Below are 23,277 nucleotides of genomic sequence, written 5' to 3' on the forward strand. Positions count from 1 at the left end.
CTGAGAGTAAAAGGTAGATGGGATACAAGGAGAATAGAAGCATCAGGGAAGAGAGAGGTGAAGGTTTATAAACTAAAAGAGGAGGCAGTTAGGGTAAGATATAAACAGCTATTGGAGGATAGATGGGCTAATGAGAGCATAGGCAATGGGGTCGAAGAGGTATGGGGTAGGTTTAAAAATGTAGTGTTAGAGTGTTCAGCAGAAGTTTGTGGTTACAGGAAAGTGGGTGCAGGAGGGAAGAGGAGCGATTGGTGGAATGATGATGTAAAGAGAGTAGTAAGGGAGAAAAAGTTAGCATATGAGAAGTTTTTACAAAGTAGAAGTGATGCAAGGAGGGAAGAGTATATGGAGAAAAAGAGAGAAGTTAAGAGAGTGGTGAAGCAATGTAAAAAGAGAGCAAATGAGAGAGTGGGTGAGATGTTATCAACAAATTTTGTTGAAAATAAGAAAAAGTTTTGGAGTGAGATTAACAAGTTAAGAAAGCCTAGAGAACAAATGGATTTGTCAGTTAAAAATAGGAGAGGAGAGTTATTAAATGGAGAGTTAGAGGTATTGGGAAGATGGAAGGAATATTTTGAGGAATTGTTAAATGTTGATGAAGATAGGGAAGCTGTGATTTCGTGTATAGGGCAAGGAGGAATAACATCTTGTAGGAGTGAGGAAGAGCCAGTTGTGAGTGTGGGGGAAGTTCGTGAGGCAGTAGGCAAAATGAAAGGGGGTAAGGCAGCCGGGATTGATGGGATAAAGATAGAAATGTTAAAAGCAGGTGGGGATATAGTTTTGGAGTGGTTGGTGCAATTATTTAATAAATGTATGGAAGAGGGTAAGGTACCTAGGGATTGGCAGAGAGCATGCATAGTTCCTTTGTATAAAGGCAAAGGGGATAAAAGAGAGTGCAAAAATTATAGGGGGATAAGTCTGTTGAGTGTACCTGGTAAAGTGTATGGTAGAGTTATAATTGAAAGAATTAAGAGTAAGACGGAGAATAGGATAGCAGATGAACAAGGAGGCTTTAGGAAAGGTAGGGGGTGTGTGGACCAGGTGTTTACAGTGAAACATATAAGTGAACAGTATTTAGATAAGGCTAAAGAGGTCTTTGTGGCATTTATGGATTTGGAAAAGGCATATGACAGGGTGGATAGGGGGGCAATGTGGCAGATGTTGCAAGTGTATGGTGTAGGAGGTAGGTTACTGAAAGCAGTGAAGAGTTTTTACGAGGATAGTGAGGCTCAAGTTAGAGTATGTAGGAAAGAAGGAAATTTTTTCCCAGTAAAAGTAGGCCTTAGACAAGGATGTGTGATGTCACCGTGGTTGTTTAATATATTTATAGATGGGGTTGTAAGAGAAGTAAATGCGAGGGTCTTGGCAAGAGGCGTGGAGTTAAAAGATAAAGAATCACACACAAAGTGGGAGTTGTCACAGCTGCTCTTTGCTGATGACACTGTGCTCTTGGGAGATTCTGAAGAGAAGTTGCAGAGATTGGTGGATGAATTTGGTAGGGTGTGCAAAAGAAGAAAATTAAAGGTGAATACAGGAAAGAGTAAGGTTATGAGGATAACAAAAAGATTAGGTGATGAAAGATTGAATATCAGATTGGAGGGAGAGAGTATGGAGGAGGTGAATGTATTCAGATATTTGGGAGTGGACGTGTCAGCGGATGGGTCTATGAAAGATGAGGTGAATCATAGAATTGATGAGGGAAAAAGAGTGAGTGGTGCACTTAGGAGTCTGTGGAGACAAAGAACTTTGTCCTTGGAGGCAAAGAGGGGAATGTATGAGAGTATAGTTTTACCAACGCTCTTATATGGGTGTGAAGCGTGGGTGATGAATGTTGCAGCGAGGAGAAGGCTGGAGGCAGTGGAGATGTCATGTCTGAGGGCAATGTGTGGTGTGAATATAATGCAGAGAATTCGTAGTTTGGAAGTTAGGAGGAGGTGCGGGATTACCAAAACTGTTGTCCAGAGGGCTGAGGAAGGGTTGTTGAGGTGGTTCGGACATGTAGAGAGAATGGAGCGAAACAGAATGACTTCAAGAGTGTATCAGTCTGTAGTGGAAGGAAGGCGGGGTAGGGGTCGGCCTAGGAAGGGTTGGAGGGAGGGGGTAAAGGAGGTTTTGTGTGCGAGGGGCTTGGACTTCCAGCAGGCATGCGTGAGCGTGTTTGATAGGAGTGAATGGAGACAAATGGTTTTTAATACTTGACGTGCTGTTGGAGTGTGAGCAAAGTAACATTTATGAAGGGATTCAGGGAAACCGGCAGGCCGGACTTGAGTCCTGGAGATGGGAAGTACAGTGCCTGCACTCTGAAGGAGGGGTGTTAATGTTGCAGTTTAAAAACTGTAGTGTAAAGCACCCTTCTGGCAAGACAGTGATGGAGTGAATGATGGTGAAGGTTTTTCTTTTTCGGGCCACCCTGCCTTGGTGGGAATCGGCCGGTGTGATAATAAAAAAAAAATAAATATTTTCCCTTCTTGCCCTTCTTCCATTATTTCCCTTCTCATTTTGTATTATTGATTCCCTTATCATGTTTTCTTTCCTTTTTCTCCCATTTTTCCTGCTGCTTATTTCTCTTAAGTCATTGAAAAATTATGCTTGAAACTTCTACTAAGGCCTTACATGACACCTGTTCTTATATAATGGACAATTAATTATTATTATTCTAATACATTTAGGTATTGTAATGAAAATCATTGATATAGTTTGATGTTCAAAGTAGATGGAAAATTAAGATCTATGCAAGTGTCTTCATTTTTTATTTGTTTTTCATGTCTTTTTTTTTTATGAATGTTAGTGGGCTTTGGGATTATTAATATTTTGAATCTTATAGTTGTTGCCATTAAATTTTAAATAAAATATCTGCTTGAAGTTTTGCTTTCTTTAATCTTTAAAAGCAATAGAATATAATCTTAATTTCTGTATTAATGGGAAGGCAATATCAAAGATAAACTTTAATTATTAGTGATATATTAATGCCACTGCTTATCAGAATGGAAAGGCTTGAATCAGAGGAAGGTGAAAATGCACATCACAGAGATGCTGAGTATATGGACGAGGGAGATCCAGAAGATCATGAAAGGTCACGGGATCGAGAGTGTCATGGGTCTGTTCCGGAAGATGATCGTGGGAGAAGGGATGTTGGCAGAGGAAGTAAGGAGAATGAAGGTGGCCCTAGTGGTGTCCAGGTAACAATTCGTGCTGATGGTGAGCGAGCAGTCAACAGTGATGGGCATGTACGTAGAGTTGCTGGACGACTCTTTGTAGAACTGCGGTGTCCTCATTGCCCAAACCAAAAGTCAATTACTTTTAAGGTATGCCTTTTTAATCAGGGTATTTTTTTGTACATTGTCTATTCCATTTTATATCTGCAGAAGTGAACTGTGTTATGCCTACTGACAGTTTTACTTCTAATAAAATATTTGATATCTTATTTTCAGTTTTTTTTTAATTTAGCACACCAGTTGCCTCCCACCAAGGCAAGGTGATCCAAAAGAAGAAATGTTTTTACCATCATTTACTCATATCACTGTCTTGCAAGAGGTGTGCCAATACTACATTTCAGATGCTCTCAGAACTGCAAATAGTTCCTTCAGAGTGCAGGCACCGTACTTCCCACCTCCAGGGCTGAAGCCCAGCTAACTGGTTTCCCTGAATCCCTTCACAAAATGTTAACTTGCTCACATTCAGCAGCTCATCAAATCCCAAAAACCATTTGCCTCTGCTCCTATCTAACATGCTCATACATGCCTGCTGAATGTCAAAGACCTTCACACACAAAATCTCCTTTACCTCCTCTCTTCAACCTTTCCTAGGGTAACCTTTACACTGCAATACATATTTATACACCCTACAAATCCTGTTTTGCTCCACCCTTTCTAAATGTCAAAACCACCTCAACAACCCCCCCTCATCCCTCTGGATAATACTTTTAGTAACTTGCACCTCCTCCCAATCTCCAAATTTGAATCCTCTGCATAATATTTACCCCACATTGCCCTCAGACATATCTCCACAGCCTCCAAATGCCTCGCAGCAACATTGACACAACCCATGCCTTACATACACGTAAGAGTGTTGATACTACTTTACTCTCATACATTCCCCATTTAGCCATCATGGATAATGTTCTTTTTTTCCCCAGATGCCTTGATGCACCACTCGTCTTTTTACCCTCGTCATTTCTATGGTTCACCTCATTTTCATATACTCATCAGGTGACAAATCCACACCCAAATATCTGAACACATTCACACTTTCCATACTCCTTACACTCTGATATCCAATTTTTCATTACCTAAATTGTTACTCTCATCACCTTGCTCTTTTCTATGTTCACTTTTAACCCTTTCAGGGTCCAAGGCCCAAATCTGGAGTCACGCACCAGTGTCCAAGAATTTTCAAAAAAAAAATTTGTTATTTTTTCTTATGAAATCGTAGAGAATCTTTTTGTGAAGGTAATAAAACAAAAAGTACGAAATTTGGTGGAAAATTGACGAAATTATGCTTTCGCGAATTTTGATGTGTCAGTGATATTTACGAATCGGCGATTTTGCCGACTTTGACTCCCATTTTAGGCCAATTACATTATTCCAATCAACCAAATTCTTAGCTATTTCACTAGTATTACTTCTATTCTATCGATTGAGCACAAGAAATCGCCAAGTCAACTGTTTCAACTACAAAATAAAGTGATCGGAAATTGTTAATTTGGCCAATTTAACACAAAGTTCAAAATATTCCAATTTCAAAATAGGGTCCAGAATGAACAATGTAGGCATTCCTGGCACTAAACTAACATTTCCTCTGTTCATTAGTTATGTTTTGAGGCTTTACAAATAAATTCCATTTTGATTTTTTATTCACATAATGAATTTTTATTCACACCAAAAAATAGAAGATTTACTGTTATGCAATACTGTAATAATTGTATAAATATCATCACCATATTTGTGAATGTATATTAGACCCACCAGCTGACGTGTATTAGACGTGTGAGGTCGTTTGTTTACTCTTGAATATCGGCAAAAATTTAACATTTCCGCTACTTTGAGCTCAGTTTCAAGTCATTTCCAATGCTAAAACCAATCAAAGTCATCTCTATTTCTGTAATATGTCTTCCATTCTATCAAATGAGACCAAGAAATCGCAAATACAACTATAAAAAACATACGAAAAAACACTGCAAAGTTGCTGTTTTAATCGAAAAATCATGATTTCATTTTTTTTCTCTCATTATACACAGTGTGCTGCAGGATCTGTTTTATGTGGTGCACACATACCACATAGATGTGTTCTCTCATATCTAGGCCCAAATGTACCACTCACAGTTTATCAGAGTGAGCTGAGCTCATGGCGTAGATCTACGGTTTGGACCCTGAACGTAAAGCCGTAGATCTACGGGACGGACCCTGAAAGGGTTAATTTCCTTTTACATGCCCTCCCAAATTCGTCCACCAACCTTTGCAACTTTTCTTCAGAATCTCCCAAAAGCATTGTGTTTTAGGCTTAAAGCTACTATGACAACTCCAATTTTGTATTAGATTCTTCATATTTTAATCCCATATCTCTCCATAACACCTAGCATTCACTTTTAGACAACCCCATTTATAAATGTTAAACAACTATATGGACATCAAACATTCCTGTCTGAGGCCTACTTTCAGTGGAAAATAATCTCTCCCTCTACTGCATACCCTAACCTTAACCTCACTATCCTCTTAAAAACTCTCTAACTCTCTTAAGTAACCTACCATCTATTCCACACACTTGCAACATCTGCCACATATCTACCCTATCATATGCCTATTCTAAATGCATGATTACTATGAAAACCTCTTCACCTTTATCTACATGTTATTCACTTGTATGCTTCAATGTAAACACTTGGTATACACATCCCCCTACCATTCCTAGAGCTTCCTTGTTCATCTGTGATCCTGCTCTGTCTTACCCTTAACTCTTTCAATAATAGCTACCATACCCATTATCTGGTATACTCAACAGGCTTATTCTTCTATAATTTTTATACTTTTTTTTTATCCCTCTTTCCTTTATATAAAGGAACTATGCACACACACTGGTAATCCTTAGGTACCATCTTCTCGTTCATACATTTATTGAATAAAAATACCAACCACTTCAAAACTATATCCCCACCTGCTTTAAAGTTATCCATGGTAATTATGGAATTACATAGCAGTTTACAGTTACACAAATAGACGTTCTTTCAATGCTTCTTTAACCATTTTCTTCTATTATTCTTTACTCCTATGCCTATTTGCTTACAAGCACTGTACATTGCAGTTTTTCTTCAATACTTCATTGGGCATTGACCACCAAAAAGATTACTGATCTCATTTGCCCTGTTGCGGTTTTCAAAAATTCACTTCTACCTTTTGCATATTTTGTAGGTTTGTGTTTATCATGTCTTCTTTCTTCTGTCTTCTTAAATGTATTTCCAAAGGTTTGCTTTTTTGTAATTCTGAGATCAGTTTTGTTTGACTATTGGTAATGATAATGGAAAATTGTTGGAGAATAGCAATTTAGTATATTTTTATTTTTTTTATTATCACACTGGCCGATTCCCACCAAGGCAGGGTGGCCCGAAAAAGAAAAACTTTCACCATCATTCACTCCATCACTGTCTTGCCAGAAGGGTGCTTTACACTACAGTTTTTAAACTGCAACATTAACACCCCTCCTTCAGAGTGCAGGCACTGTACTTCCCATCTCCAGGACTCAAGTCCGGCCTGCCGGTTTCCCTGAATCCCTTCATAAATGTTACTTTGCTCACACTCCAACTTAATTTTGTTGGCATCTTTTTATGTTCAGAGCACTGAATAAATCCTACAGGTCATTGAATTTCTAATCTGATTTGTCACTGTCATAAGTTCTTGTAATCCTTCTAATAGCTCCATTTGGAGAATTATTCACCTTCCCTTTGACTCCATGCATTTTTAGTGGAGCCTGGCAGTTGTGGTGGGCAACATGACATGGTATCCTTGTTTCCTATTAATACCGGAGTCCTTGGGAAGTTATTAATTTACTGTGTAAAGGTGGGGGCTTTGAAGCTTTTCTAGAACATATCATGTCTGTTTTTTTTTTTCCATTTCCCACGGGTTTTCCTTGTAATTTTAATTGTCCATTTGAGGTATTTTCATGAAATACAGTAGGGCCCCACTTACATGGCGGGTTAGGTTCCAGGCTGTTGCCGGAAAGCAGACTTCGCCGGAAAGCAGAACACCATTTATTCCATTTATAAATAAATTCCAGACAACAAGTTTACACTAAATTATATTAAGTTAATAATAGGACTAGACATTAAAAAACACAAAGTAAAATACATACACAGTACATTCATTACCTATCTTAAAGTATTTGTAATCTTAATGTAGGGTGAGAGGTGAGTAGTACTTATTTATAGGAAGTCAGGTGTAGATAGCCCTGGCTCCCCGTCTCATACTTAATATACGATATTTAAAACTGCCCAGAGAGTTAAAATACACATACAGTACACTCATTATTTACCTTAAAATATGTGTAGTCTTAATGTAGGAAGAGAGGTGAGTAGTATTTATTTGTAGGAAGTCAGTGTAGGTAGCCGGTAGGTGTAGCCCACCTGGGCTACACCTACGGGCTACCTACGCTGTGGCCCAGAGCCATATTATTAGCATAGACATACCTTGTTCACTGAATATAATCGTTTCTAACAACTACCTTTAGATGCCATCATAAACGAAGGGAGAAGTAATGAATAATTCATGCCGAAAATTGTAAACAAAAGTGAAGTGGGGGAGTGGCTGGGCCAAACGCAGATTCATACACGTTTTCTCTGGTGCCTGACCAGAGAAAACGTAATGTCCCTCTGCCCGGCTACCACACAGGTCCACAAGTATTATTATCAGAGCGCATGTAAAATATGCAATATATGCCAGACAACAAGTTTACACTAACTTATACGTATTAAGTTAACACTAGAAATAGGCATTAAAAGCACAATAAAAGGTAAGATACACAGAGTACAAGTACACTTATTACTTACCTTAAAATATTAATATTAATGTGTGAGAGGTGAGTGGCAGGGTGTTTATTGAATAAAATCAGAATGGCACACAATCATCCTCTAACTTGGCACTTAAAGCAAGAATCCTATGACTCCTCTTTTTATCACAGCTAAGCTTAGATGCCATCGTCAGTGAGAGCCAACTAGGTAACGAAAGGGTAAACGAGAGAGAGAGAGAGAACGAGATGCAGAGTTCAGACAATGTAAGAACACAAACTGAACAGGTAGTGGGCAATCACTTGGTCAGGCGAAATAAATGCGTATTAATGTGTGTCTACTCTTAGTTCATTTACGTACGTTTGTAAGAGTTTGTAAAACATTTATCTCACAATATTTTTTTTTATTATAATAATTACCTCACAATACAAATGCTCTTACATTGTGTACAAGTTGTACAAGTTAGTACAGAATAAACAAACAGCAGCACTTCCATTCTCATGCAACACACCATTTTTTAGAGAGAATGAAGATATTATTATTATCATAAAAAAGCGCTAAACCCACTAGTGTTGTGAACTGCTATATATGGAGTGAAGGCAATGAAAGGAATATTTTTCTACAGTTATCCCCCGGAGTTTGACCAAAGAAAACGTAATTCTTCCCACACTACCTACACAGTCACTTTGTAAACAAATCTCATATTTACATCAATTTTTACTCTGTGAGTGTATTATGTTTATATGCTATGTAACGGAAAATATCATAGATGTATTAATGAAAATGTCTATACAGTGGACCCCCGGTTAACGATATTTTTTCACTCCAGAAGTATGTTCAGGTGCCAGTACTGACCAAATTTGTTCCCATAAGGAATATTGTGAAGTAGATTAGTCCATTTCAGACCCCCAAACATACACGTACAAAAGCACTTACATAAATACACTTACATAATTGGTCGCATTCGGAGGTGATCGTTAAGCGGGGGTCCACTGTATTAATGTAAAGTAAGGCATTTAATGTGCCCAAGAATGATTATTATGTAGTATTGGCATTATGAGTAGAGAGCAATTTTAATGTGTACCACCTGCAACCAGCAGTGTGTATGTATGTTTAAGTACAGGTCCACATAAGTATAATTATCAGAATACACATGAAATACGCAATAACTTTAAAACACTTGAAATTTTGGAAAGTTTCCAGACATAATACCCTTCAAGGAAGGTTCCTTGATGTTGGTGAGGGGCTCTTGATTTAGGGAATTGGATCTGTGCTTCAGTTCCCCGAATTAAGCCTGAATGCCTTCCACATCCCCCCCAGGTGCTGTATAATCCTACGGGTTTAACGCTTCCCCCTAGATTATAATAATAATAATCCAGACATAATAGATGTGGCCATGGAGAATGGAAACAAACTGGGTGGGGTGCACCATATTTGAAAGACCGCTTGCTGTGCCACATTTTGATCATAATTTGACATCACCATATTAGTGGAACGCTGTAAAGTGGGACCTTACTGTATATGTAAACGAGAGGTATAAAAGCTTGTTGTAATTTATTTTTAAATGGATACTCTTTTTAAACTGGAGTCTACTTCCTTTTATAGATGGGAAACACTTCATTGAATAAATTACCATATTCCTATAAATTTCATTCTTTCATGGTAAGCACAATTGCATACATTTTATTGGAATAACAATATTTTGAGGAATTGTTAAATGTTGATGAAGATAGGGAAGCTGTGATTTCGTGTATTGGGCAAGGAGGAATAACATCTTGTAGGAGTGAGGAAGAGCCAGTTGTGAGTGTGGGGGAAGTTCGTGAGGCAGTAGGTAAAATGAAAGGGGGTAAGGCAGCCGGGATTGATGGGATAAAGATAGAAATGTTAAAAGCAGGTGAGGATATAGTTTTGGAGTGGTTGGTGCAATTATTTAATAAATGTATGGAAGAGGGTAAGATACCTAGGGATTGGCAGAGAGCATGCATGGTTCCTTTGTATAAAGGCAAAGGGGACAAAAGAGAGTGCAAAAATTATAGGGGGATAAGTCTGTTGAGTATACCTGGTAAAGTGTATGGTAGAGTTATTATTGAAAGAATTAAGAGTAAGACGGAGAATAGGATAGCAGATGAACAAGGAGGCTTTAGGAAAGGTAGGGGGTGTGTGGACCAGGTGTTTACAGTGAAACATATAAGTGAACAGTATTTAGATAAGGCTAAAGAGGTCTTTGTGGCATTTATGGATTTGGAAAAGGCCTATGACAGGGTAGATGGGGGGGGCAATGTGGCAGGTGTATGGTGTAGGAGGTAGGTTACTGAAAGCAGTGAAGAGTTTTTACGAGGATAGTGAGGCTCAAGTTAGAGTATGTAGGAAAGAGGGAAATTATTTCCCAGTAAAAGTAGGCCTTAGACAAGGATGTGTGATGTCACCGTGGTTGTTTAATATATTTATAGATGGGGTTGTAAGAGAAGTAAATGCGAGGGTCTTGGCAAGAGGCGTGGAGTTAAAAGATAAAGAATCACACATAAAGTGGGAGTTGTCACAGTTGCTCTTTGCTGATGACACTGTGCTCTTGGGAGATTCTGAAGAGAAGTTGCAGAGATTGGTGGATGAATTTGGTAGGGTGTGCAAAAGAAGAAAATTAAAAGTGAATACAGGAAAGAGTAAGGTTATGAGGATAACAAAAAGATTAGGTGATGAAAGATTGGATATCAGATTGGAGGGAGAGAGTATGGAGGAGGTGAATGTATTCAGATATTTGGGAGTGGACGTGTCAGCGGATGGGTCTGTGAAAGATGAGGTGAATCATAGAATTGATGAGGGGAAAAGGGTGAGTGGTGCACTTAGGAGTCTGTGGAGACAAAGAACTTTGTCCTTGGAGGCAAAGAGGGGAATGTATGAGAGTATAGTTTTACCAATGCTCTTATATGGGTGTGAAGCATGGGTGATAAATGTTGCAGCGAGGAGAAGGCTTGAGGCAATGGAGATGTCATGTCTGAGGGCAATGTGTGGTGTGAATATAATGCAGAGAATTCGTAGTTTGGAAGTTAGGAGGAGGTGCGGGATTACCAAAACTGTTGTCCAGAGGGCTGAGGAAGGGTTGTTGAGGTGGTTCGGACATGTCGAGAGAATAGAGCGAAACAGAGTGACTTCAAGAGTGTATCAGTCTGTAGTGGAAGGAAGGCGGGGTAAGGGTCGGCCTAGGAAAGGTTGGAGGGAGGGGGTAAAGGAGGTTTTGTGTGCGAGGGGCTTGGACTTCCAGCAGGCATGCGTGAGCGTGTTTGATAGGAGTGAATGGAGACAAATGGTTTTTAATACTTGACGTGCTGTTGGAGTGTGAGCAAAGTAACATTTATGAAGGGGTTCAGGGAAACCGGCAGGCCGGACTTAAGTCCTGGAGATGGGAAGTACAGTGCCTGCACTCTGAAGGAGGGTTGTTAATGTTGCAGTTTAAAAACTGTAGTGTAAAGCACTCTTCTGACAAGACAATGATGGAGTGAATGATGGTGAAAGTTTTTCTTTTTCGGGCCACCCTGCCTTGGTGGGAATCGACCAGTGTGATAATAATAATAAAATAATAACAAGTAAACAGGACATTGAGGCATAAACACAGCAATATAACCTTTTATTAAATTTTTTTTTAACAAATATTTTACAGAGCTCCTTGAGCAAAGCTGTCCAGTAAAAACTAAATTTTTTAAGTGGTACTGATTTACCCCAAATGCTTTACTGCTATATTGGTAAATGCACAGTAGAAATTTTTAGCTATATATGTTTTGGGGAATTTTCTATTGTGTATTGGACACTCAGTTGTACAGTTGTTTAATTCTTGGCAAGCAAAGTTTGTAGAGAAAGCAAACTGTAGAAGCTCTATTTTTTTTTTTTCAGGAATATAAACTGCATCTGGTGAGTGATCATCACAAGTCACAGTTAAATAGACTGGCTAGGAAGCATTCAGTGGTGTTACGTAAAATACGAATCCAACAGCGGCAGGAGCAGAAAGAAATTGAAGCTAAATGGAGAGAAGAAAATGGAGAAGAATTTAAAACTGCAGTCTCTAGGTAAAATTAAGTAATGAAAATTTTTAGCTTCATTTTATGAAATTGAGTGTGATAGAGGCAAATTAATGTAGTTTCACATTAATATGACAGTAGTTTGTTGGATTATGTATTGGTAGATAAAAGACTGTTGAGTAGACTTCAGGATGTACATGTTTATAGAGGGGCCACAGATATATCAGATCACTTTCTAGTTGTAGCTACACTGAGAGTAAAAGGTAGATGGGATACAAGGAGAATAGAAGCATCAGGGAAGAGAGAGGTGAAGGTTTATAAACTAAAAGAGGAGGCAGTTAGGGTAAGATATAAACAGCTATTGGAGGATAGATGGGCTAATGAGAGCATAGGCAATGGGGTCGAAGAGGTATGGGGTAGGTTTAAAAATGTAGTGTTAGAGTGTTCAGCAGAAGTTTGTGGTTACAGGAAAGTGGGTGCAGGAGGGAAGAGGAGCGATTGGTGGAATGATGATGTAAAGAGAGTAGTAAGGGAGAAAAAGTTAGCATATGAGAAGTTTTTACAAAGTAGAAGTGATGCAAGGAGGGAAGAGTATATGGAGAAAAAGAGAGAAGTTAAGAGAGTGGTGAAGCAATGTAAAAAGAGAGCAAATGAGAGAGTGGGTGAGATGTTATCAACAAATTTTGTTGAAAATAAGAAAAAGTTTTGGAGTGAGATTAACAAGTTAAGAAAGCCTAGAGAACAAATGGATTTGTCAGTTAAAAATAGGAGAGGAGAGTTATTAAATGGAGAGGTAGAGGTATTGGGAAGATGGAAGGAATATTTTGAGGAATTGTTAAATGTTGATGAAGATAGGGAAGCTGTGATTTCGTGTATAGGGCAAGGAGGAATAACATCTTGTAGGAGTGAGGAAGAGCCAGTTGTGAGTGTGGGGGAAGTTCGTGAGGCAGTAGGTAAAATGAAAGGGGGTAAGGCAGCCGGGATTGATGGGATAAAGATAGAAATGTTAAAAGCAGGTGGGGATATAGTTTTGGAGTGGTTGGTGCAATTATTTAATAAATGTATGGAAGAGGGTAAGGTACCTAGGGATTGGCAGAGAGCATGCATAGTTCCTTTGTATAAAGGCAAAGGGGATAAAAGAGAGTGCAAAAATTATAGGGGGATAAGTCTGTTGAGTGTACCTGGTAAAGTGTATGGTAGAGTTATAATTGAAAGAATTAAGAGTAAGACGGAGAATAGGATAGCAGATGAACAAGGAGGCTTTAGGAAAGGTAGGGGGTGTGTGGACCAGGTGTTTACAGTGAAACATATAAGTGAACAGTATTTAGATAAGGCTAAAGAGGTCTTTGTGGCATTTATGGATTTGGAAAAGGCGTATGACAGGGTGGATAGGGGGGCAATGTGGCAGATGTTGCAAGTGTATGGTGTAGGAGGTAGGTTACTGAAAGCAGTGAAGAGTTTTTACGAGGATAGTGAGGCTCAAGTTAGAGTATGTAGGAAAGAGGGAAATTTTTTCCCAGTAAAAGTAGGCCTTAGACAAGGATGTGTGATGTCACCGTGGTTGTTTAATATATTTATAGATGGGGTTGTAAGAGAAGTAAATGCGAGGGTCTTGGCAAGAGGCGTGGAGTTAAAAGATAAAGAATCACACACAAAGTGGGAGTTGTCACAGCTGCTCTTTGCCGATGACACTGTGCTCTTGGGAGATTCTGAAGAGAAGTTGCAGAGATTGGTGGATGAATTTGGTAGGGTGTGCAAAAGAAGAAAATTAAAGGTGAATACAGGAAAGAGTAAGGTTATGAGGATAACAAAAAGATTAGGTGATGAAAGATTGAATATCAGATTGGAGGGAGAGAGTATGGAGGAGGTGAACGTATTCAGATATTTGGGAGTGGACGTGTCAGCGGATGGGTCTATGAAAGATGAGGTGAATCATAGAATTGATGAGGGAAAAAGAGTGAGTGGTGCACTTAGGAGTCTGTGGAGACAAAGAACTTTGTCCTTGGAGGCAAAGAGGGGAATGTATGAGAGTATAGTTTTACCAACGCTCTTATATGGGTGTGAAGCGTGGGTGATGAATGTTGCAGCGAGGAGAAGGCTTGAGGCAGTGGAGATGTCATGTCTGAGGGCAATGTGTGGTGTGAATATAATGCAGAGAATTCGTAGTTTGGAAGTTAGGAGGAGGTGCGGGATTACCAAAACTGTTGTCCAGAGGGCTGAGGAAGGGTTGTTGAGGTGGTTCGGACATGTAGAGAGAATGGAGCGAAACAGAATGACTTCAAGAGTGTATCAGTCTGTAGTGGAAGGAAGGCGGGGTAGGGGTCGGCCTAGGAAGGGTTGGAGGGAGGGGGTAAAGGAGGTTTTGTGTGCGAGGGGCTTGGACTTCCAGCAGGCATGCGTGAGCGTGTTTGATAGGAGTGAATGGAGACAAATGGTTTTTAATACTTGACGTGCTGTTGGAGTGTGAGCAAAGTAACATTTATGAAGGGATTCAGGGAAACCGGCAGGCCGGACTTGAGTCCTGGAGATGGGAAGTACAGTGCCTGCACTCTGAAGGAGGGGTGTTAATGTTGCAGTTTAAAAACTGTAGTGTAAAGCACCCTTCTGGCAAGACAGTGATGGAGTGAATGATGGTGAAAGTTTTTCTTTTTCGGGCCACCCTGCCTTGGTGGGAATCGGCCGGTGTGATAATAAAAAAAAAAAAAAAAAATATTTCTTCTTTCAACAAACCGGCCGTATCCCACCAAGGCAGTGGCCCAAAAAGAAAAAACAAAAGTTTCTCTCTTTAAATTTAGTAATATGTACAGAAGAGGTTACTAGCCCCCTTGCTTCCGGCATTTTAGTCGCCTCTTACGACACGCATGGCTTATGAAGGAAGAATTCTGTTCCACTTCCTCAATGTATTTATAATAATAATATTTACTAATAAAGACATGCCTGTAAAACAGCTTTACGTCTTTGATATAAAGTTGTCTGGCCCAGTTGTGCAGGCTATTAAAATGCTGTATCTTGCATGTCCATTGGTTTTTGCAAACAGTTATGCCATGATTGGCAGTGTTACTTGGCAGTGAGTTCAGATGCATTTGCCACCATTCACTCAATCACTATACTCTCCTATATTTACTTCCCTTCATTTAATTGCTGGGATCGAGTTCTACCTCCCAGTCCTACCCCTCAACTTGCCACTTGCTAGATTCACTCCCTAGCCTTGTGTCCTATTATTATATCTTGTCTAAAAGCTATATATAGAGCCTGCCTCTGCCACTTCGAGATCATTTCACATCCCCACTACTGAGACTGAAGAAATACTTCCAGACACCCCTGTGCCTTATCTGTGGCTTTAACCTTCAGCTGTGTCCCCATGTATCTGTTTCTCACCTCAAACACCCTGTCCTTGTCTATCCTATCAGTTCCTCTGAGTACTTGGTATGTTATCATTTCTCCCTTAGTTCTTCCGTCCTCTGATGCCATTAGATTCAATTCTGTTAGCCTTTCCTCATAGCTTATGGCCCTTAGCTCTGGAACAAGCCTTATTGACTATTTTACATCTCCTATTTCTTAACCTGCTTTTTCAGGTGTTGATTCTATACTGGTGCTGTATACCCCAAAATGGGCCTGACATATATGTTGTATGAATTACCTCGAATGACTCTTTGTTGAGATTTAGCTGCAACATCCCCACCCTTGCCTTCAGAGTGCAGTCACTTCATATAAATCATCATCATTCAACAAGCTGACTGTATCCCAGCGAGGCAGGGTGGCCCAAAAGGGAAAACAGAAGTTTCTCTTTATAGATTTTGTACTTTATACAGGAGAACGGGTTACTAGTTCCTTGCACCCTGCATTTTAGTCACCTCTTACGACCTGCATGGCTTACAGAGGAAGAATTCTGTTCCACTTCCCCACGGAGAGCTTTGTGTGTTATATATATGTTATATATATTTATACATGTATATGCTTCTAAACTGTTGTATCTGGGTGCCTCTGCAAAAACTGATTATGTGTGAGTGAGGTGAAAGTATTGAATGATGAAAGTATTTTATTTTTGGGGATTTTCTTTCTTTTTGGGTCACCCTGCCTCGGTGGGAGATGGCCAACTTGTTGAAAAAAAAAAAATCACTGAAAAATATTATTGATGTATAAATCTTTTATTTCTCCAGAGATGTGAGCTGTACAGAACATGGCATACAAGTACAACTGCTCACAAATTATGTAAGCCTGAATATAGACTTAGCAAACAGGTGGTCTGGGCTCAGTAATAATGATTGAATTGCTGAAAAATGTTAGGTTTTTTGAAAAGGGCGGATTCTACTAATGTGACATTTTCTTGTGGCAACATTTTGCACTCTTGTTTTGGTAATGGCTTAACAAAGCTCTCGGAGAGTGAACGTTGCCACAATAAAATGTCGCATTAGTTACACCTGTGTCTTTTTACCTAACAGTTTGAACTCAGATTGAACAGCAGTATTTTGCAGGTTTCAGGGAAAATCTGTGCATTAACCACAAATGAGTTGAAACGTATGCCTTTTCTTGACACACAACATGACCTGTAATATACAGTACAATATTTTTCTCAAGTTACACACCATGTCTTCAAGAAAGCTTTGGACAGGCACCTAAAGTCAGTACCTGACCAGCTGGGCTGTGGTTCGTACGTCAGTTTGTGTTGGGTTAACAGTGACAGCCTGGTTGATAAGGCCCTGATCCACCAGGAGGCCTGGTCACAGATTGGACCACGGGGGCATTGACCCCCGAAACTCTCTCCAGGTATACTGGAGGTAATGAAATCTTTGGTTCCATTCCTGGGAGAAAATTAAAAAATTCATGTGAGATTAAAAGGGAAGCTGTCAAATTCAGTGGAATAAATTACAGGAAAAGAAAGGTCTTCACAAACAGTACAGGAATTATCACTTTATTAAAATGAAACTGGCAAAATTAGCACAAAGTCCAATAGTCAAAGCCAACAGAAATTCCAAATGTGCTGGTATTGTTCTTTGGGTATTTGCGAATACAAACATCCTGATAACATGAATGAAACTTGCAAATAGTACAACAATTCAAAATATTGAGGTTGACTTTTTTTTTTTTTTCACAATTTTTTTTTTTACATTTTCAGCACTATTTTTAACTTTCAGTATTTTTTTCCATAGTTTCAGCTAGAATATGGTTTGCATCAGAATCATTTGATCCCTTTGAACAGTTTTTCGAAAGACTAGGGTAGATATGAGAATTAAGGATTTTAGAGGGGAGGGGGATTTGGGTCTACCTACACCTGAAGGATGAAGTAATTTATTTTTCTTGAATATACTGGCCATCTCCCACTGAGGCAGGATGACCTGAAAAAGAAGAAAACTAAAGTTTTTCTTCATTTTAAATTTAATTTATACAGGAGAAGGGGTTACTAGCCCCTTGCTCCTGGCAGTTTAGTTGCCTGTGATAGAGAGTTCCTTTTTTTTATTTATCATGTCTTAAATAAGTATTTATGTAAAGCTGTACAAATTTTTGTTCAAATAACTAGTATTTACATTTTTCTTTGGCAGGTTCTGTAGCACTTGCAAATTGGCTTTTAAATGCTTGGGCTCCAATACTAGTGAAGGCATCAGCTATCACAACCGTAGCAAGTTGCACAGAGTTAGTATGAGACCAATTTGGATTTGTCCTAACCAGTTGTCATTTTATGTGAACATATTTAATTTAAGCTTATTTGTTCATTTATTTTAATCTATTTTAATGTATATTTTCCTAGTATTCAAAGCCAAGTCAATCTTTTATGTCCCAGGTCATCATCTGCCTCTTTATTAAGTGACTGCCATTTGTTTTACCAGCAAATAGCATGTGTTTAAAGCTGCTTTTTCATATATACAATATCTCTAACTACTGTTTATACTATATACAGTGGACCCTCGGCTGACGCCTTTAATTCGTTCCAGAAAGCTAGGCTTTAACCGATTTAGCCTTTAACTGAATTAATTTTCCCCATAAGAAATAATGGAAACCCAATTAATCCGTTCCTGCTGTCAGGAGGCTTGACAGAATAGTACTTCAATATGATGCTATTATCAACTCTACGGCTTATTTATCTATCACAATTCATCTAATATGACAAAAACAATATTAATAAGATAGGAACATGATATATACTCTAGAATGAACAAAATGTGATAATGTATGTGAGGATAAGTGATGGAAGTGTTGTTGGATTTATAATGGCCACTGAGAGAAGCTGTACAGGCTTCTGCCATCACCACTATCCACAAACAATATATGAATGTAATTTATAGTTAAGAAATATTTACATTTTAATTTATAAATAAGAAATATTTGCATTTTAATTTATAAATAAGAAATATTTACATTTTAATTTATAAATAAGAAATATTTGCACTTACCTTGGAGGAGATGTCAGTTTAATTATGTAGTTAGTTTGATGGAGTGTAGCAGATATGCAGAGTGTAGGAAGCATACAGGGAGTGTAGCAGATATGCAGGGAGTGTAGCAGGCATGCAGGGAGTGTAGCAGGCATGCAGGGAGTGTAGCAGGTATGCTGGGAGTGTAGCAGGTATGCTGGGAGTGTAGCAGGTATGCTGGGAGTGTAGCAGACATGCAGGGAGTGTAGCAGGCATGCAGGGAGTGTAGCAGGCATACAGGGAGTGTAGCAGATATGAAGGGAGTGTAGCAGGCATGCAGGGAGTGTAGCAGGCATGCAGGGAGTGTAGCAGGTATGCTGGGAGTGTAGCAGGCATGCAGGGAGTGTAGCAGGCATGCAGGGAGTGTAGCAGGCATGCTGGGAGTGTAGCAGGCATGCAGGGAGTGTAGCAGACATGCAGGGAGTGTAGCAGACATGCAGGGAGTGTAGCAGGCATGCAGGGAGTGTAGCAGACATGCAGGGAGTGTAGCAGGCATGCAGGGAGTGTAGCAGGTATGCTGCGAGTGTAGCAGGCATGCAGGGAGTGTAGCAGGCATGCAGGGAGTGTAGCAGGTATGCTGGGAGTGTAGCAGGCATGCAGGGAGCATAGCAGACATGCAGGGAGTGTAGCAGACATGCAGGGAGTGTAGCAGGCATGCAGGGAGTGTAGCAGACATGCAGGGAGTGTAGCAGGCATGCAGGGAGTGTAGCAGGCATGCAGGGAGTGTAGCAGGCATGCAGGGAGTGTAGCAGACGTGCAGGGAGTGTAGCAGACGTGCAGGGAGTGTAGCATTCATGCAGGGAGTGTAGCATTCATGCAGGGAGTGTAGCATTCATGCAGGGAGTGTAGCAGGCATGCAGGGAGTGTAGCAGGCATGCAGGGAGTGTAGCAGGCATGCAGGGAGTGTAGCAGGCATGCAGGGAGTGTAGCAGGCATGCAGGGAGTGTAGCAGGCATGCAGAGAGTGTAGCAGGCATGCAGGGAGTGTAGCAGGCATGCAGGGAGTGTAGCAGGCATGCAGGGAGTGTAGCAGACATGCAGGGAGTCTAGCAGGTATGCGGGGAGTGTAGCAGACATGCAGGGAGTGTAGCAGGCATACAGGGAGTCTAGCAGGCATACAGGGAGTCTAGCAGGCATACAGGGAGTCTAGCAGGCATGTTGGGAGTGTAGCAGACATGCAGAGAGCATAGCAGGCATACAGGGAGTGTAGTGGCATGTTGGGAGTGTAGCAGGCATGCAGGGAGTGTAGCAGGCATGCAGGGAGTGTAGCAGGCATGCAGGGAGTGTAGCAGGCATGCAGGGAGTGTAGCAGGCATGCAGGGAGTGTAGCAGGCATGCAGGGAGTGTAGCAGACGTGCAGGGAGTGTAGCAGACGTGCAGGGAGTGTAGCATTCATGCAGGGAGTGTAGCATTCATGCAGGGAGTGTAGCAGGCATGCAGGCATGCAGGGAGTGTAGCAGGCATGCAGGGAGTGTAGCAGGCATGCAGAGAGTGTAGCAGGCATGCAGGGAGTGTAGCAGGCATGCAGGGAGTGTAGCAGGCATGCAGGGAGTGTAGCAGGCATGCAGGGAGTGTAGCAGACATGCAGGGAGTCTAGCAGGTATGCGGGGAGTGTAGCAGACGTGCAGGGAGTGTAGCAGGCATGTAGGAGGCGAGAAGAAGGCTAGTTTATTATGCTTCAGTATGACCCTAATATCATCTCTGTGGCTCATTTATCTATCACAATTCATCTAATATGACATAATAAACAATATTAATAACATAGAAACATGATATATACTCTAGAATGAATAAAATGTGTCATAGTGTATGTGAGGATAAGTGATGGAAGTGTTGTTGTTGGGTTTATAATCACAATTGGTGGTGGAGGCTTCTGCCACCACCACCACTATGCACAAACAATGTATGAATGAAATTTATAAATAAGAAATATATGCATTTTAATTTATAAATAAATATTTACATTTTAATTTCTGAATAAGAAATATTTACATTTTAATTTATAAGTTTATTCAGGTACACACAAATAGTTACACAGATTATCACACATAGCAGCATATGTGTAAAGTACCTAGGATAACCCAAAAAAATCAGTGTGACTTATGTATTTCCATTGGGGTCCTTTTATATTTACACTTTTATATTTACACTTACCTTGGAGGAGATGTTAGTTTAATTAGTTGGATGGAGGAGATGCTGGCAGAGGTTTAGAGCGGTGGAAGATACGTAGCAGGCTGGCATATGTTCAGCGGCCCGATACACATACAACAACAATGGAGAGTTACTTTCATGTCGTTTTTCTGTTGCTTACTCGCATAACTTACTTGCTACACTGTTAATTCTACACTTTATTGCTGGCTGGTACTATATCCTTTATCGTTACCTGCTGCTTCAGTATCGTACATATTGTAGAATTGCTGAATCACTGCAGAAGGCACATTCACCCCTCTCTTTTCCTCCTCCACTCTGGTACTTTGCTACGAGTTTTTTCTTGAATTTTATTGTATTTGTTTCCTTCCTTATCACAGGACTGGCACTAGAAACTTTCTTTCAGCCCATGGTGGCTTATGTAGTAGTTGCAAGCACCAAAAACAATTTGAAAAATACAAAATATATCGCATTTACGTGTGGAATCATCCTCAGTGGCTTGTAAACAATGGCACACTGGCTGGTACACAGGGTGAGTGGCCGGGCCCGCTCAGGGTGCCGTGTGGACACGTTTGGGACGAAAGCTCTTAACCGAGTTTGTAGGTGTTAGCTGAGCCAGTTTTTTTACGCCAAAGCGAGGCATTAACCAATTTTGGCGTTATCCAATGCAGGTGTTAGCCGAGGGTCCACTGTACCTGTATTAGAATTTGCCTCATTACAGGATAGTTGTTCAGGCAGACTCCAGTTTTGAAATAGTTTCTTAGCAGTTTTTAATAATCACTTTACACAATGTGAAGTAAACCATCAAAATTTTGGCATGGTTTGATTATACAACGATAAACTATCCTCAATCTATTTTTAATACCTCGTCACAATTTTCTTTTCAGATGCAGCGTCACTACCTACATCCAAGATGTGGTCTTTGCCGCATAACCTTCCCCAGTCGCATGGTTTATGAGCATCATATTGCTTCAATAAACCATTTAAGGGTAAGTTAATATCATCCTCATTGATTACTGTTTTCCATGTGTTTGTGTGGTGGGTAGGATTTCCAGGTGTGTGTATGTGTGTGTGTGTGTGTGCGCGCGTGCGCGCTCCGGCTCGATAGTCGTCCTTTTCGGAAATCGTTGTGTTATTTTCGTCCAAACATTGGCTCGCAAATGGTCGGTTCACTCGCTAATCATCCTTTGTCCGGGACGCGTACTCATGCTCTGAGCCGCCTTGGCCTCCCTTCCCAGCCAGTGTGCCATTGTTTACCAGTGAGCGACGGTCCCCTCACTTGTTCATACGAAATATTTCATAATACACCTACCATCCGACTTAAGACCTGCTCGACATACGTCCACTCGACTTACGACCGTGCATCTGGCAGCAGGGCTGGGCCGGCTGATACATACCACTGTACAATATTTGACGACACTTGTGGCGGCAATGCGTCATGCAGGCAGCATCAGTTTGAGTAACCCTGCCCTATCAGCAGCATCATACTGTATTAACTGTACTAACTGGACAGTAAATTTCACCATGACCCCTAAGAGGAAGTCTGAATCTTGCACTGGAGATTGTGGCAAGAAAGTTTCTTACTCTGGAACTATTTGTTTTCACTGTTGCAGATAAACCTGTCTGTATCTGTCTGCCTGTATATCTGTGTCTGTCAGTATCTCTTTGTGTCTGTTTATCTGTCTACTTGTGTGTCTGTCTTTCTGTCTACCTGTGTGTCTTTCTGTCTACCTGTGTGTCTTTCTGTCTACCTGTGTGTCTTTTTGTCTACCTGTGTGTGTGTGTTTCTGTCTACCTGTGTGTCTGTCTTTGTCTACCTGTGTGTGTCTTTCTGTGTGTCTGTCTACCTGTATTTCTGTCTACCTGTATGTCTGTCTTTGTCAACTTGTGTGTCTTTGTCTACCTTTGTCTTTCTGTCTACCTTTGTCTTTCTGTCTACCTGTGTGTCTATTTTTATGTCTACCTGTGTCTGTCTTTCTGTCTGCTTGTCTGTCTCAGAGCCACTCATTAACCAGTAAATGGTCCAAACGTATATATACGTTTTTTCAACATTTGAAAGTATGTAAAAAAAGTAGATCTTCTTTTTGTTTTTCTATATTTGAAAATGTGTAAAAAAAACTTTGATCTACTTCTTTTTTTTATATTTGAAAATATGTAAAAAAAAAATTAGATCTACTTTTGTAGCACTACACATGTGAACGTAGATCTGCTTGGACCGTTTACGGGTTAAGAGTGTAATTGGAATTGAAGATGCCATATTAACCCTTTGACTGTCGCGGCCGTATATATACGTCTTACGAGGTACCGTGTTTGACGTATATATACTCATAAATTCTAGCGGCTTCAAATCAAGCAGGAGAAAGCTGATAGGCCCACATGTGAGAGAATGGGTCTGTGTGGTCAGTGTGCACCATATAAAAAAAATCCTGGAGCATGCAGTGCATAATGAGAAAAAAAAAACTCCGACCGTTTTGTTTTTAATTAAAATGCCGACTTTGTGGTCTATTTTCGTATAGTATTTATGGTTGTATTCTTGTTTTCTTGGTCTCATTTGATAGAATGGAAAACATATTATGGAAATAGAGTTGATTTTGATTGATTTTACTATAAAAAGAACCTAGAAATGGAGCTCAAAGTAGGGGAAATGTTTGATTTTTGCCAATGTTCAAAAGTAAACAAATGATGCCATTGTCCAATAAATGTCCAACTAGCCATTCTAA

At 40.1% G+C, this 23,277-nt stretch overlaps 1 protein-coding gene across 3 annotated transcripts in view; it reads left to right on the plus strand.

Moving 5' to 3' along the window:
• Positions 1-23,277, plus strand: part of LOC128700175 (uncharacterized) — a 60,395-nt gene that overhangs the window by 6,486 nt on the left and 30,632 nt on the right. For 2 of the 3 annotated variants that reach the window (XM_053793170.2, XM_053793169.2), the window contains exons 5-8: positions 2,984-3,305; positions 11,879-12,051; positions 17,544-17,634; positions 21,445-21,546. In XM_053793170.2, the coding sequence (XP_053649145.1) occupies positions 2,984-3,305; positions 11,879-12,051; positions 17,544-17,634; positions 21,445-21,546 (688 nt within the window). The remainder of the gene's footprint in view (positions 1-2,983; positions 3,306-11,878; positions 12,052-17,543; positions 17,635-21,444; positions 21,547-23,277) is intronic. The other variant, XM_053793171.2, reaches the window with a different exon arrangement.

This window comes from Cherax quadricarinatus, chromosome 74 (assembly GCF_038502225.1).
Source record: "Cherax quadricarinatus isolate ZL_2023a chromosome 74, ASM3850222v1, whole genome shotgun sequence".
Lineage (NCBI taxonomy): Eukaryota > Metazoa > Arthropoda > Malacostraca > Decapoda > Parastacidae > Cherax > Cherax quadricarinatus.